Source organism: Drosophila bipectinata, chromosome XR, assembly GCF_030179905.1.
Source record: "Drosophila bipectinata strain 14024-0381.07 chromosome XR, DbipHiC1v2, whole genome shotgun sequence".
NCBI classification, from domain to species: Eukaryota; Metazoa; Arthropoda; class Insecta; order Diptera; family Drosophilidae; genus Drosophila; species Drosophila bipectinata.
In genome coordinates this window covers 19,386,305-19,399,668 of record NC_091735.1, presented here as the reverse complement: position 1 = coordinate 19,399,668, position 13,364 = coordinate 19,386,305, and the positions used below count along the sequence as shown (strand labels likewise).

Below are 13,364 nucleotides of genomic sequence, written 5' to 3'. Positions count from 1 at the left end.
GATTTCATCCAATATTAGGTTTATATTTTTCAAAAACAGGTGTCTTCGAGGGACTCTTTTTGGGGCTGATCCTAAAACCCATACATTTTATGAATATTAAAGTTTTCCGTATTTTTTGCATTTTCTTGGAATTGGGAAGCTTTATGTTTTTGTAATTATTTCAAACATATAAATAAGTACATATTACAAATATATTTTATATATACTTCCCAACAGATAAAAACCACTTATTAATGCTTTGCTCAATATGTATATTTAATATAAACCAATTGTATTGTTGACAATGTTATGAGTAATGAATATTAATAATAATAATAGTAACTAATAACTAATTCTTTGTGATTGGATGTTGCGTGTTTATACAAATTAGAAGTCTGTCTTTGAAATATTGGTCATTATTCTACTGGTCCTTGGACCTTGGAGCTTAGTTGGTCTTCTTGGAAGTGCTGGCCGCCTGGGAACCGGATGGAGGATCAGCATTGGCCTTAGTGTCGCTGCCGATCTTGCGCCAGATATTCTTCATGAAGCCCTGTGCCTCATTGGAGTCGTCGTTTGCTTTGGGTGCCACACTTGGGTTGATGTTCACCGATGTCTGGGCACGGTAGCCGGCAGCTCCACCGCCGCCCACGGCCATCTCGGTGGCATGAGTGGCCATATGATGGATGCCCTTCTCCATGCACCCCTGATAGACGGGGCGCATGAAATTCTCCCACATCAATGTTGCCAGATCGTCCATCTTGCCGCCAAAGTCGCACAGAGTTCCACTGTATCGGATGTAGGCCCATAGGGATAGGGTTATCAATGCCACGCCCATCAGTAGATTGCAGAAATTCGCAAAAGTGTACAGTCCCAGGAGGCCAAAGATGCCGCTAAGGATGTACATAATAGCGGCACAGGTGAAGTAAACCGCAGGAGTGCGTGCTGCCTTGAAAATATTTTTACTTTCATTATGGGCACGATAGTTGTTGAATACGTCCTCGAGATCGGCTTCCAGTTGGACCCGGAACTTCTCCGTAAACTCCTCTCCGCCCATCTTACGCTTGGTGGCAAACTGAAAGAGCGCCTTGTCCTTGACCCGCAGATGTTCCGTCTCCAAATGCGCGGTGCTTAGGTAGAGCCGGGTGCCACCGCATACTTCCTCCATTAGCTGCTGGTATAGCTCTTTGGCGGCGGCAACGGCAGTGAGGTGGTTAGCCTCGGCGGTGGCCACCAGCATGCTCTTGGGCTCGGGCAGCTCGTTGCCCTTGTAAATGCTCATGTAAGATTGAAAGTATTGTATGAGCTCACGGGCCCGAACCCGTTGGCCGCTGATCTCCTTAAAGACCAGGTTTTCGGGCGCCAGCAGCATGGGTACCAGGCTGCGCAGCCCATGTTTGAACTCGGCGGTTATGTCCGAGAGTCTTCCGTCAAAGTGGGGATTGGTGGCCACATTGAGACCCGGATGTGGCATCAAAAAGCAGGCCACCTCGGTGAAGCAAGAATTGATGTGTCGGCGGAGGGACTGCAGCTCCGGGTGCTGCTTGTCAGAGACCTCAAGACGCCTCTTCACAATCTTTTCGCCACCAACTGCTCCATATTCCGCCTCGTAGGGGAATGACCAATCTCTAACAACCAATTGCAGCCGTTGGAAAGGTTTCTTCCCAGTGTCAGCCAGTGCAAGTCGTCCGTATTCCGTGAAAAGTTGCAAATGCTGCAAGTCATCCTCTTGAATGTTTTGGGATAAATTGTAGATTTGAACAGAAGAAAGCATCGTGCTGAGTGCAAACACAGTTGCACAGTCTCGAACAGTACTTTGACTGTCAAAGGCACCCTGAGTGTCCATCAGTAAGATAGCGATTTTGTCGCCATTGGGATAGTCGTAGAGGAACACATCCGACCACATTAAGATGCCGGTCGTGTCGCGTTCCGATCCGCCACGCCATGAAAAGCCCTCCAAGGGCTTGGACTCGTCACCGAGCCAATCGGTAGCATCTTGATGCACATACTTTGAGTACATGTACCGCAGGAAAAAGTCCAGAAGGAAGCTCTTTCCCTTCCGGAAGGCTCCGGCCACAGAGACTACGCATACGTGCCGGTCCTTGACGGCCTCGCGCATCAGCACCTCACGCAGTGCCTCCTCGTTTAGCGCAAAGCTATGCTCCTCAGAAGCGGTGATTACTTGGACTGCCGATCCTACCATTTTGATATTAAATTGGTTTTCGATGGTTTTTTTTCACAAATATTTTAATTATTTTTGGGAATTATTTTTGGGGTTTTTTTTTTGGTTGAAAATTTAATTATTATTTGAAAATTCACAACTGATATACTTCCACCAGCAACGACTGACTGACTCAGACTGAATTTTTTTGTCGACCGAACTAACCCGAATCTGCAAATTATGAAAATATAAAAGTCAATGAAGACTTGATCAGTTCTATCAAATGAAAATGGTGTTGAAAAAATAATTATTTCATATCGAATATTTAAGACTCTCCTTTTATCGATGTTTCGATGCAAATCCAGATTTGAACCACCAGCCAAAGTCTAATTTCGTTGCCCATTTAATCCAAGGATGTCCACTCTCATCTCGATAAAAGTTGGATAATTTATAGCCCCGATTAAAGCCCTCTGATTTCCAATATATCGCTTGCCCATCCCATCGATTGCGGTATCTTTATTCCCCTCCAATGGGGCTCGTGGGGCTTTCTGTTCCTCAGAAGGTCCACTTGCATATTCCCCATATTTGTGAGCAACTATCATCCAACTAGATCCATTCTTCCAAACATCTGAGTAGTACAGTAGATAGAACGGGTCCGACCCAGGGATTTGGATTTGGATGGAGGACCCTGGTTTCGTGTTGGATAACAATCTGAAAGACCTATGGTTTCTTTTTTCGACTCTGTCTGATATTAAAAGTCTCCCAGTGTCTATTAGTGTATATTACGTTTGATTGTTAATTATATTATTTGTTTATTTCTCCAATCTTTACTATTTCTTTTTTATATTTCTTGCAATTGGGAAATGTTTTCGCGTAACCCTTTTTTAATATTTCACGCTCCCATCTTTGGTGGAATTTCCAATTCGGTTACTTTTCAAAATAAAAAAATTCAAAACGGCTATTAAATTCTTCCATAATGTCTTCTATTCCCAAGGAGCCAGAAATAAGGAAAAACGCAGAAAGGAGGGCTATCGGGAAGATCATCTTGTTCTCTTCCAAAACTTTCTTCTGGAAGAGTCATTTCAAATTTTTTAACTGATTCCTCAGCTCAAACCTTTTCAAATCATCGTCCTCGACCGTAAGCTTGCTCTGAGCTTGGCATTTTGAGTGAATACCTACGAAAAGTTGTTCCATGCACTGCAAAAAAATCCCAAGACCAAAAGAGCCATTTATTTCCACCAAGTCTAGGTTAAATTATTTTTTAAGCCAGCCTATCCTATATACCCCTGCAGTTGAATGGAGGTGCCAATGGAATGATATAATCGGTTCGGATAATTTTCTTTATAAATAAAGCCATATAACTGAAGGATCGCCGCACCTGAAACGCTGAACCTTTAGTGTTTTTGGACATACAAAGCTTGGATTTTTAGCATAAATTGTGTTTTGAAGAACTGTTTAGATAATAAAGGATTTAATGTTCGGCCGAGTACATCCATTCTAACTCAACAGCCATAGAACGATCATCTTTTTTAGGAAGGACCAACGTCTTTTGAAAATAATTCTCCCACAATTCAACCAGAGTTGATTGTTCATTTTTAAAAGATTCCGTTGGAGCTGATCCTGAAATTAACAATTTGCTTTTTTTTTATGTTTTTTTCACCTTTTTAAGCTTTTTCCAGTTAAAAGTTTTATTTTCGATTACTTTTTTTTTACATAGTTTATTCGGGAATTTTATTCAAAATTTCAAAATTTAAATAATTTTCTTTATAATCTTAAATATAAAAAAATTAGTAATTAATTAATGATAATAATTAATAATAATAATATTTTCTAAAACTGGGTAATTTTCCAAAGTCCGCTATAAAGGTGTGGTTTTCTTCAACCTGTTCTTCGGATGTACATTTCTATGAAATATTTGTCGATGCTAATGGACGCAGATTATAGAGATAAGATTTTATGTTAGTTTTTTTTGTGAAATTTTCAGTTGGAGATGAAATAAAAGGAAAAACAAAATTAGAATACACACCTCATACCAGGATTGAACCACCAGCCAAATTCACATTCCTCCGCAAAATTACGATCAGGAACTCCATCCTCATCCCTATCGAAGGTGGAAAATTTGGAGCCCTGCTTAGGAATTATCCATACGTCTCTAGTACAATTGCCAATACTTTTCACCTTGTACCCTTCGCTTCGATCGCCTACAACAAAGTTGTCGCATATGTTTTTGTCGAATAGATAGGTTTTTAAAAGCACTTCATGAGGGTTTCCTTTCGTCAGAATGTGCAATCGTGTAAGTCCAATAAAGAACTCATCGCCCCATAAAGGTCCAACATCTCCGAATCCACGTTCATAATCCTCATAGGTACGATTAAATATTTGTGACCAAGGAAGCTTCCTATAAACTTTCAACCATCCAGATCCAATCTCCACTGCTGAATCACAAACCACTTTAAACGAGTCTGAGCCTGGAATTTGGATTTCGTGGAGGTCTCCGCCTTCTGTGCCTCGTGGACAAGGATCTAGAATTAAAAATTCGATGTATTATTTTCAAAATTATTGTGTCCGGTCGACTTACCCATAATTTCTGTTTTTGACGTCGTCTGATTATTAATTTTGGGCAGTGGTGTTGTTACGACTTCCCCAGTTTCTACTACCACATTCTTTGTCTGATTATTGGAGTTTGTTTGATTATTTTGATTCATTCCTCCATTCTTTATTATTTCTCCCAACTTGCCAATGTCTTCGCGGAACTGATTTGTCAACGTTAAAATTTCATTGGTTTTCTTTGAGTCACTAATTTGATATTTTAGTAGGTCGATTTCCCCATTTTTTTCCCCATCAACACTCAAAAACCCTATTACTTCTTCCGATCCCATGGAGGCAGAAATTAGGAAAAGCACAGAAATTAGAGCCGCCGGGAAGATCATTTTGTATTTTTTTGATTGAACAAAACTTGCTTCTAAAAGAATCACTGGTAATATTTCAACTGATGCTGCGAGTCTTGAAGCTCCGGGTTTTTAAAGCCATCCTCGGCCTTGAGCTTCAGACTGAGCTTCAGAGTTCCCGATAAGGAGATCAGTCTTCAAGCGTGTGCTGTCTACGGGCACTGGGGAAATTGGGGCACACGTGGGGCAACACATCGTAAAGCCAAAATATTGGCTCAATGGATGGCATGTTAAAGGTTATTCGAGATTAGAGAGGGGTGATTAGCAACCAGAATTAGTTTATATTCTTCTATTATTGTTCTTTTGAATATGTATATATAACAGCTCAGTAAAACCTTAAGAATGGCTTAAGTACATATATATATATATATATATATATATATATATATTTAGTTATACATATATTATCTTCTAAAAACCCCAAATGAAAAGTACTTTTTAAACAGATTTCAATGACGTTATAATAACCTTATCTCTAAAAAATATATGTACATAAATAAAATATATATTAAATTATCATAAATCAAAAGATAAAGCCTCATGCATGGGTATAGCCTCCGGAAGAGAATAATTTCAAAGGGAACCAAAGTTATAAAGTCCTTAGTTATCATTATTATAATTTATTTAAACTATTATACTCTTGCAGAGGGTATTGTATATAATAATACATAACAAAATATATATACTTCATCACTACCACCTACTGAATCGATATCAGTAGTCGCATCTCTTACGCGTTTTTTGTTTGTATGTTTAGTATTAATTTTATTTTATAAATTTTTGTATTTATGTTTGAAAATAAAGTGTTCAAGTTTTTCAATTAATATTGGGGAAAGAAGGAATCGTAAGGAAACCCGTATATGGCCGCAGGATATCCCGCAGATCCTGGCAAAACAATGCCAAGTACTCCAGTTGGTATTCCTGTGAGTTATCCTTGGCTTCCGGGGTGGCTCCTTTTTCGATTTGGATTTCCAACTGCTGCTGGCTGGCTCATCCATTGACTTTGACTTGACTTTGTGTCAAAATTGAGTTATTCCAAAAACAGAAATCAACTAAAAGAAATAGAAATAATAAAAATACAAATAATAAAAACACAAAACACAGGCACATGCACAGGCACAGACAGCCTTTGGCACATGGGCTGATTTTGATAATGGTTTCGGTTAAAATTGATATCCTGTTGCGTTTGTTGGCACAAAAATATTTACCTTACTCATAATTGAAGTGTCTGGCGAAATATATTTTTTGCGCCATTTGTTCGCATATCCTGGCATATCCTTGCCGGTCCTTGCTTGGCACCCCACGTGGCATTTCCTACGGCTGCTGTTGATTATGTTGTTGCCACGTCGAGTGTCCTGCATGCTGGGGGCAGTACTGTGAGCTCTGTGAGTACTCTTGTGTTTAGTCACTGAAAACCCTTAAAAATGGATTCCTTCTGCACTAATTGTTGTCATTAGGTGGCCCTAACGGACAAAGAACAAAAACAAAATAAAACGGTATAAAAAGGATGTCCATCTCCAGGTTGCCGGAATGGGAATCTTGGCCACCTGCATTGGCATTGTCCTGGCCGATGGTTCTGGCCATTAGTTAATTGAACAAAAGAGTTTTTGGCCAACTTTGGGTGGCATCCGACAATGAAGATGTCCTTTTTTGCCATTTCATGAATGAAATGCCACCTCACTCGAACATCCACTCGAAAGTCAAACAACAAAATTAACCGAATGTAGCCAAATTTTTTGTGTCAAGTCCTTTTCTTTTCTCTAATTCTCAAAAGAGCATTGTCATTGTCGCTAAAATACTCAAGTATTTCTGGGTGGCCTGGCAAAGTGATGAATTAATTAGGAAAGTAAGGACTTAATTATGAAGGACCTGGTTTTTAGTTCAACTTTTTAGGGGAATATATAATATGATAAATGGCTTCAACATTAAACTTGAGATAAAAGTGACTAAAAACTAAATATTAAAAATATATCTTAAGAGCTAAATAGCTCTCTTAATTTTTCTTATCTAATTTATTACAACTTAGTTATGCTTTATATTCTTGTACTTTTATTTATTTAGCGTAACTGTGACTTATAAGCAGAGCACATCCCTAATATCCTTGATATCCCAGACTATATTTTTTGTTTTTTGTTCCCATACATGCATGTCGTTGCGATTTTCTTGAGACTTAATCTGAAATTCAAACAGATAAATTGCCGGAATTTGCAGCTCAGAACCCAGGACCCGGGACACACGGCGCAAGGACACCCACCACCACCCATTTTAATATGAGACCACCTTAACCCTTTGGCAACCCTTTTTTTTTGTGTGTGTCGGGTGGTGCTTTTGTCGAGCCATGAAAATAAATTGGCATTATTAGGCGAAGCGGCTCAGTGAAAATTGATTATTGACAAAAGTCGCATTAAGCGCCGTTTTATGAGCCAAAAAAAAAGGAGCAAGCCTGGGGCATTAAGGTTCGTAATGCGGTTCAAGCTGTCCTTGAAAATCCTTTCCCAACACACACACACCAGCCACCAAAAAAAAACACGAGTAACTTTAACTGGAACGTATTAATTCGATGAACTTGTCTTCTCTTTATTACTTTTTTTGCGGCTATTTAATGTTGTAGATATTTAAAAAAATAGATAAATATAAAACTAATTCTATAAGCTTGAAATGTTTTAATCAAAAAATGTTTCAATTTTGAACACATTTTCACTCTTCCAGGCTTTTGAATTAATTATGAGAATCTGTCGCCTTTTCGGAATATCCTCAAAGGGTTTGTGGGTGAGAAAAACTTCTTAAAGTTGTCACTTGAATAATTGAACAGGTTGCCGAATGCTTAAGGTCCTTTGGCATAATTAATTTCAATTAAGCTTGTGATATACCTATGTATACACATATACCTATATATTCCTTTTTAAATTTGAATTTGCAAGGAAAAAGCCATTGAGAATATTGCTGAGGGATTATTTTTAAGTTTTTTTGGTAAAAATTAGAAACAACTTATGAGCTATTTTTTGTTTAGTTTTAATTTTAGTAAATTATATATGAAACCTATATAGTTTATATGTTTTTTAAAAGAAAGAAAGGTAGTTTTTTGAAAGTAAATCAAATACTTGTTTCAACATTTTTTAAAAAAGTCTAAATGGTCAACCATGGTCCATTGTTTTAAGGCCAAGCCGGTCCTATATTTTAAAGCCTATAGCTTTAAGATCTTGAATATATTTTCCTAATAACACAATAAAACTTCAAAGTTAATATAGTTCCGATTGAATGACTATATCCTATATAAATTCAATCTTAAAGACCTGATTTCAATTTAAATTTTTTTTACAACTCCTGCTCCGTGGATAGAAAACCCTTTAAATTTCTACCTGCTAGCTGGTGATACATTTGTCCGGCTGCCGCATCCTTCTAATTTCGTTTTAATCCTTTCGCCAGTTGTACGTGCTGCACGGCCACTAATCCGGCCGAGTTTTACGGGTGCCAGAGTGGCCAAAAGGACAATGGCATCATCTATAAAGATGACAATTGCAAACAACAATGACGACAATCGCGACAAGGACAAACAGTAGTGTTGGCCAGGCCAGTGTCCCTTTACTCCTTTCTTGGCCTTGTTTCGGGCCGCGAGTCCTTTTCCCTTTTATTTCTCACTCCTTTCGTTTGCCGCTATTCATAATTAGTTGCAGGCAATTAAGGCTGCCCCGCGGTTACCAGCAAGGACACACACTCGTCCATCGGACTCACGCAAAATCCTGGGCGTTGCTTCAACGTTTCCACCCGAAATATCAGAAAATCAGGATCCCATGAAGGATATATGTATGTATTTATACCTATGTAGGCAATGAGGACCATATAGGATCTTCGGATCGAAGGAATCGTGTGCATTTGCAATTTGTTTATTTTGAAAACACGGTCGCACCCCTTTCGATTTTTGTTTTGGATCGAAAATTTGGTAAATCGGGTAACGGTATAACGGGTATATGTGGATAGATCCTGATCCCCGGATTCTGTTGCCTTAATCCTTTGACTTCGCCACCCGATTTAAGTCCGACTTTCCGGAAAGTGTGGCTTACTTTGGTTCCGCTCTGGCCGTCCAACTTTTGGTAATTAAGATGGCCCGTGGTCCTTGTGGGCGTGGTCCTTGAACCCATGAATTCCTATCCCAGGATCTAAGAAGGAGACCCACGACCCCGGACACAGAGGGTCCTGCAAAAGGGTTTAGTTTTAATTAGCTGACTTTGGACGCGCCTCGTTCCCAAAAAAAAGTAACAATTTTTGGTGAAAGTGTCGGGTGGAAAATGTGGAAAATCGTGTAGGCGTAAAGGGTTGTGCGACGGGGCGGGGCGATTAGTGAAGAGTTTGAAAACATTTAAATGTAAATTGAGGAGAAACATAAATAGCCTTCGATTGGGAAAAACACACTATAGTTTTCACTGAGGAAATTGATGAAGGTTTTTGGGTTTTTAGTTTTGGTAATGGGAGAAATGGTAATACATGTTTTTAAATAAACATTTTAACATTAAAAGAAAGCAAAGCATCATTTAAGCAAAGATTTGCGTTTATTTATTTTAAAATAAAAAAATTTTATAATCCCATTTTTGGCCAATATGTATTCTCATTGGCATTAGATATCTTCTATCATTTATTAGAATAATCTTCTCGTCAGAAGACATAATATAAGCACTTAGGGACCATTTGCTACATTATTTTAAACTTTAGCTAAAAAACAAATTTAAAAAGAATTTTGCTAAGTTTTTTTAGTGGGTTTTTTTCTAAATAATAAAATGTTGTTTTTAAAGGATGCTAATTTTATACAAAAAAAGATACTTCTTAAGTCTGTTTAAGAGGAACACATTTTTATTAAATTTGGTATTTTATATTTTCCCGCATCTCCCTCTGCATAAGTACCGACTATATCCCGACTATCTTAATAAAGGGCGCTGTCCCATAATGTACGGCGGTGATGCATACATTAAGTATGTAGGTTTTAAGTTTTAATGAAGATGAAATAAGTCAGCAGACTTGTTAAATATAAAATAGCCCTAAACCTTATATTAATACTCTTAATATTTATCCAAAAACTATAAAAATTCTTATAATTAAACCCCTTTACCAAAAAATATTCCCCCATATTTGTTGCCTTATTCGTTTTCATTTAATTTGCTGATTAAGTTTTATTAAATGTTGCAACTGGCTGACCAAAAATCGGCAAATGCCGCTTAATTCCCCTTCAAACCGAACCGAAATAAAAACAAAAAAAAATATATATATGTATATATATATATATATATATGAGAGAGAGGAAACAGTACCGGGACCGAGTGTCAAATTAATTAAAATGTCAGCGAAATATGTTCAATTGTTGGTCAGGGAGATGGATGGGCTGACAGTTTTTGGGAATCGGAATTGGAATCGAAAATCGGATTCAGAATCGGGTTTAACTTTGTTTGGTCCTGCCGGGCTGCCAGGCTGTCGGGCTGGAGGGCTGCCTGCCTGTCAGTGATCCGGAAGCCGGGTAGAGTGGGGGTATGCCCTAAGCAGTAGCAGGATATCCAGGATATAGCCAGGATTTTGACCAGCAAACGACTCGCTGTGTTGTCATATTTTCAATTTTGCAATTTCGGTTTTTGCCTTTTTCGGCCTGCTGCTGGCTGGCTGGCTGGCTGTCATTCATTGTCCGATTTGTCTGGTGTTTGGCAATCTCATGCTCATTTTCCACACCATCCCCCCCCACCCCGCTACCCAACCTTTTCATAGCGTAGCCACCCCCGCCCCTCTGTAAGGATAACAACCCCCGTCAGAAAGTATCCTTCAGTTAATGTGCATTTGACATTTTTCGGGCAAAATGAGAATCCGGGCAAATGATTCGGATTTATGGCAAATTTGTCGACCGATTTGTGTCGATTTACATGAAGTGGCAGAGCCAAGTGGCCACTCCACTTATTGTTTGCCATGGATATGGGATATATGCTCCTACATGTCCTTGCCATCCTGCCAAAAGGCAAGCGGCTAACGGTTTGTTATGTTAATGAGGCGAAGGATAAGAATACTTGGATGATGGACAGCTGACAGGATCAAGAAGTCTTGATATTCCTTAAAAGTTCTTTTGGCTTTTCTCTATCTATTTATTTTAAAAACATTAATTATTTTAGAGTTTTAAGACATTAATGCTGAGTTTGTTTCTTTAAAAATTTGCTTTTAAACCCAACTTCCTAGTACAGCCATAAATACATTTGAAAAAAAACCCCTTGATTATTTTTTACAATATTTACCTTGACTTTTAAACAATAGAAGGGTAAAAAAAATTCATTGAACAGTGCCAGAACCTAACATTACATGATGGAATATTTCCGCGAAAAATAAGAGTTAATTTTCCGCAACTCCTTACTTTCTTTGCATTTTTTCGCACCAAAGTCAAGGACACTTTCCCAGCAACTCTTCTTCGGGACAATCCTTGCCTTTCATCCTTTCCTTTTTTTATATATACATATATATTTATTTTTGTATTTATTTTATTTTACGTTGCTTAGGGTTCGCTGTTGATATTTGCCCTTTCCTGTTTTCTGGCTAACTCCTCCACTCTCATGGCTTATATAACGTTGCGTTTTGTTAAACAAACCATAAAAATTTGCAAGAAAAAAAAAAACAAGCGATGGGGTGTTCATGGTTGAGCAAATCCTTTGCTGCCTTTTGTCCTGGCTGGCCCGTCCTGGCTGGTTGGTTGGTTGTTGTTTTTTTTTTTTATATTTTCGCGGAGTTTTCGCAACGACGAAGTCAACAATGGTAGGTAAAGTGCGAAGGAGTTGCCTTCGGGTTTGCCAATTGTTTGGTTTACTGAATGCGCCATAAAAACGTCAACGGAATTCGCAATCGCAATCACCTTTTGTCCTGCCTGAGTGTGTTGCCTTTGCTTCTCCTTTAGCCTTTTGCTTTTTCCCCTTTTTTCCACCTTTTTTGCGCCCAACGCTTTTCCACCTTGCTACTTTTTTGCTTCCCGAATACCCTTTCCGAGGTATCTACGACTCGAACATGAGCACTTTCGGGTTAAGATGCAGTCTGTCCGCGTGTCCATTCGGTTAGTTACGTTTTTTTGTTAAAGGCAGTTGTGTATTAAAAAGTATACCAAAATTTAGAATATATGTTAAAAATTATTTTCCATATTATTATTGTCTTGTTTGTGTATCCGTTTGGTTAGTTACGTTTTTTTGTGTGTCTAGTTAGTATTTTAAATGGGTCTTAAGGTGTTAAAGGCAGTATTGTATTACGAAATATATACAAATGTGTAAAATATGTATTTATTAACTCCTTTCCATATTATTAATGCCTGTTCCGTGAGTCTGTTTCTCTGTTTTTATAAATCTAGGCTAAGTATTTGTCCAAATAAATGTTCCCAATTTTTGGTATAAAATGTTCAAGGAACTTATATTTTCGGTATAATTTATACAAATTAATAATCTGAGTTCGTTATCATTTTTTTACGGATTTGTCCGTCTGCCTTTTTGTGCATTTATTTCAGTTTTTTGACCAAGTTATTTTTCTTAATGGGTTTTAAAGATCTAAATAGAATACTAAGCCTATAAAAAATGTATTTACCTTCCGAATTTGTTTTAGATACTATTTAAATAGCACCTTATCCGTCTGTGCGCTTGTCGGTTTCTCCTTTTTTTCATCAAAGTAACTATATCGAATTGGTTTAAGAATTGTCAACTCCTTAGAGTCTTCTATCTTAAAGCAGTGTGGATAGATTCTTAAGTAATTTTTCAGGATTTTAAAAAAGTGTCTGCATGTTTGTATGTCCTTTTACTATTTATTCGTCAAATATTCAAAAGTCAAAGGTAAAAAAGACGAAAAGTATAAAAATTATATATTTATATTATCATAGGAAGTACCTATTCTTACGATTCTTAATCAAGTATGGTTTTATATGTTTATAGAGCCATGTCCGTCTGTCTGCTTGACAGGTTAATAGCTTATCTATTATCATAATATTCATGTGATTTTCTCTAACTTGGCATCTATAGCTCTTTATATAAATAGAACTATATAAACCATTAATTAATCAAAATCAGATGACTATATCTATAGGTTTTTTTAATTCCTAAAAGAAAGGTTCACTTTAGGTCTTTAATTTTAAGACTATACCTTTCCAGAACCTCTTTTCTGAGTACTCTTTATATAAAAAAATTAAACAGAAAAAAAAACTCAAATATTTGAATAAGAGAGTATCAAACCAATCGTCTTGACCCGAATCTAGACACTTCTTTTATTTTTTTGGCGGCTCCTTGTGTGAA

The 13,364-nt window shown here is 37.6% G+C and overlaps 2 protein-coding genes across 2 annotated transcripts; both read right to left on the bottom strand.

Annotated features, from left to right (window-relative positions):
• Positions 1-241: 241 nt before the first annotated feature.
• On the bottom strand, positions 242-2,340 carry LOC108130053 (atlastin-like). The gene has a single exon (XM_017248412.3). The coding sequence runs from the start codon at positions 2,177-2,179 to the stop codon at positions 425-427; it is 1,755 nt and encodes a 584-aa protein (XP_017103901.2). The 5' UTR covers positions 2,180-2,340; the 3' UTR covers positions 242-424.
• A 1,548-nt stretch (positions 2,341-3,888) lies between these two features.
• LOC108130073 (fibrinogen alpha chain-like) lies at positions 3,889-5,114 on the bottom strand. Its single transcript, XM_017248434.3, has 3 exons — positions 4,716-5,114; positions 4,164-4,659; positions 3,889-4,061 (listed from the first exon to the last, which is right to left on the bottom strand). The coding sequence occupies exons 1-3, from the start codon at positions 5,065-5,067 to the stop codon at positions 4,016-4,018; spliced, it is 894 nt and encodes a 297-aa protein (XP_017103923.2). The 5' UTR covers positions 5,068-5,114; the 3' UTR covers positions 3,889-4,015.
• Positions 5,115-13,364: the final 8,250 nt, after the last annotated feature.

Bases quoted from the DNA above. Each gene is read 5' to 3' on its own strand.
- LOC108130053 (XM_017248412.3), bottom strand. From the start codon at position 2,179: ATGGTAGGATCGGCAGTCCAAGTAATCACCGCTTCTGAGGAGCATAGC.
- LOC108130073 (XM_017248434.3), bottom strand. From the start codon at position 5,067: ATGATCTTCCCGGCGGCTCTAATTTCTGTGCTTTTCCTAATTTCTGCC. The intron at 4,660-4,715 runs GTAAGTCGACCG...TTTTAATTCTAG, and splicing joins GTCAAAAACAGAAATTATGG to ATCCTTGTCCACGAGGCACA. The intron at 4,062-4,163 runs GTGTGTATTCTA...TGCGTCCATTAG, and splicing joins TGGTTCAATCCTGGTATGAG to CATCGACAAATATTTCATAG.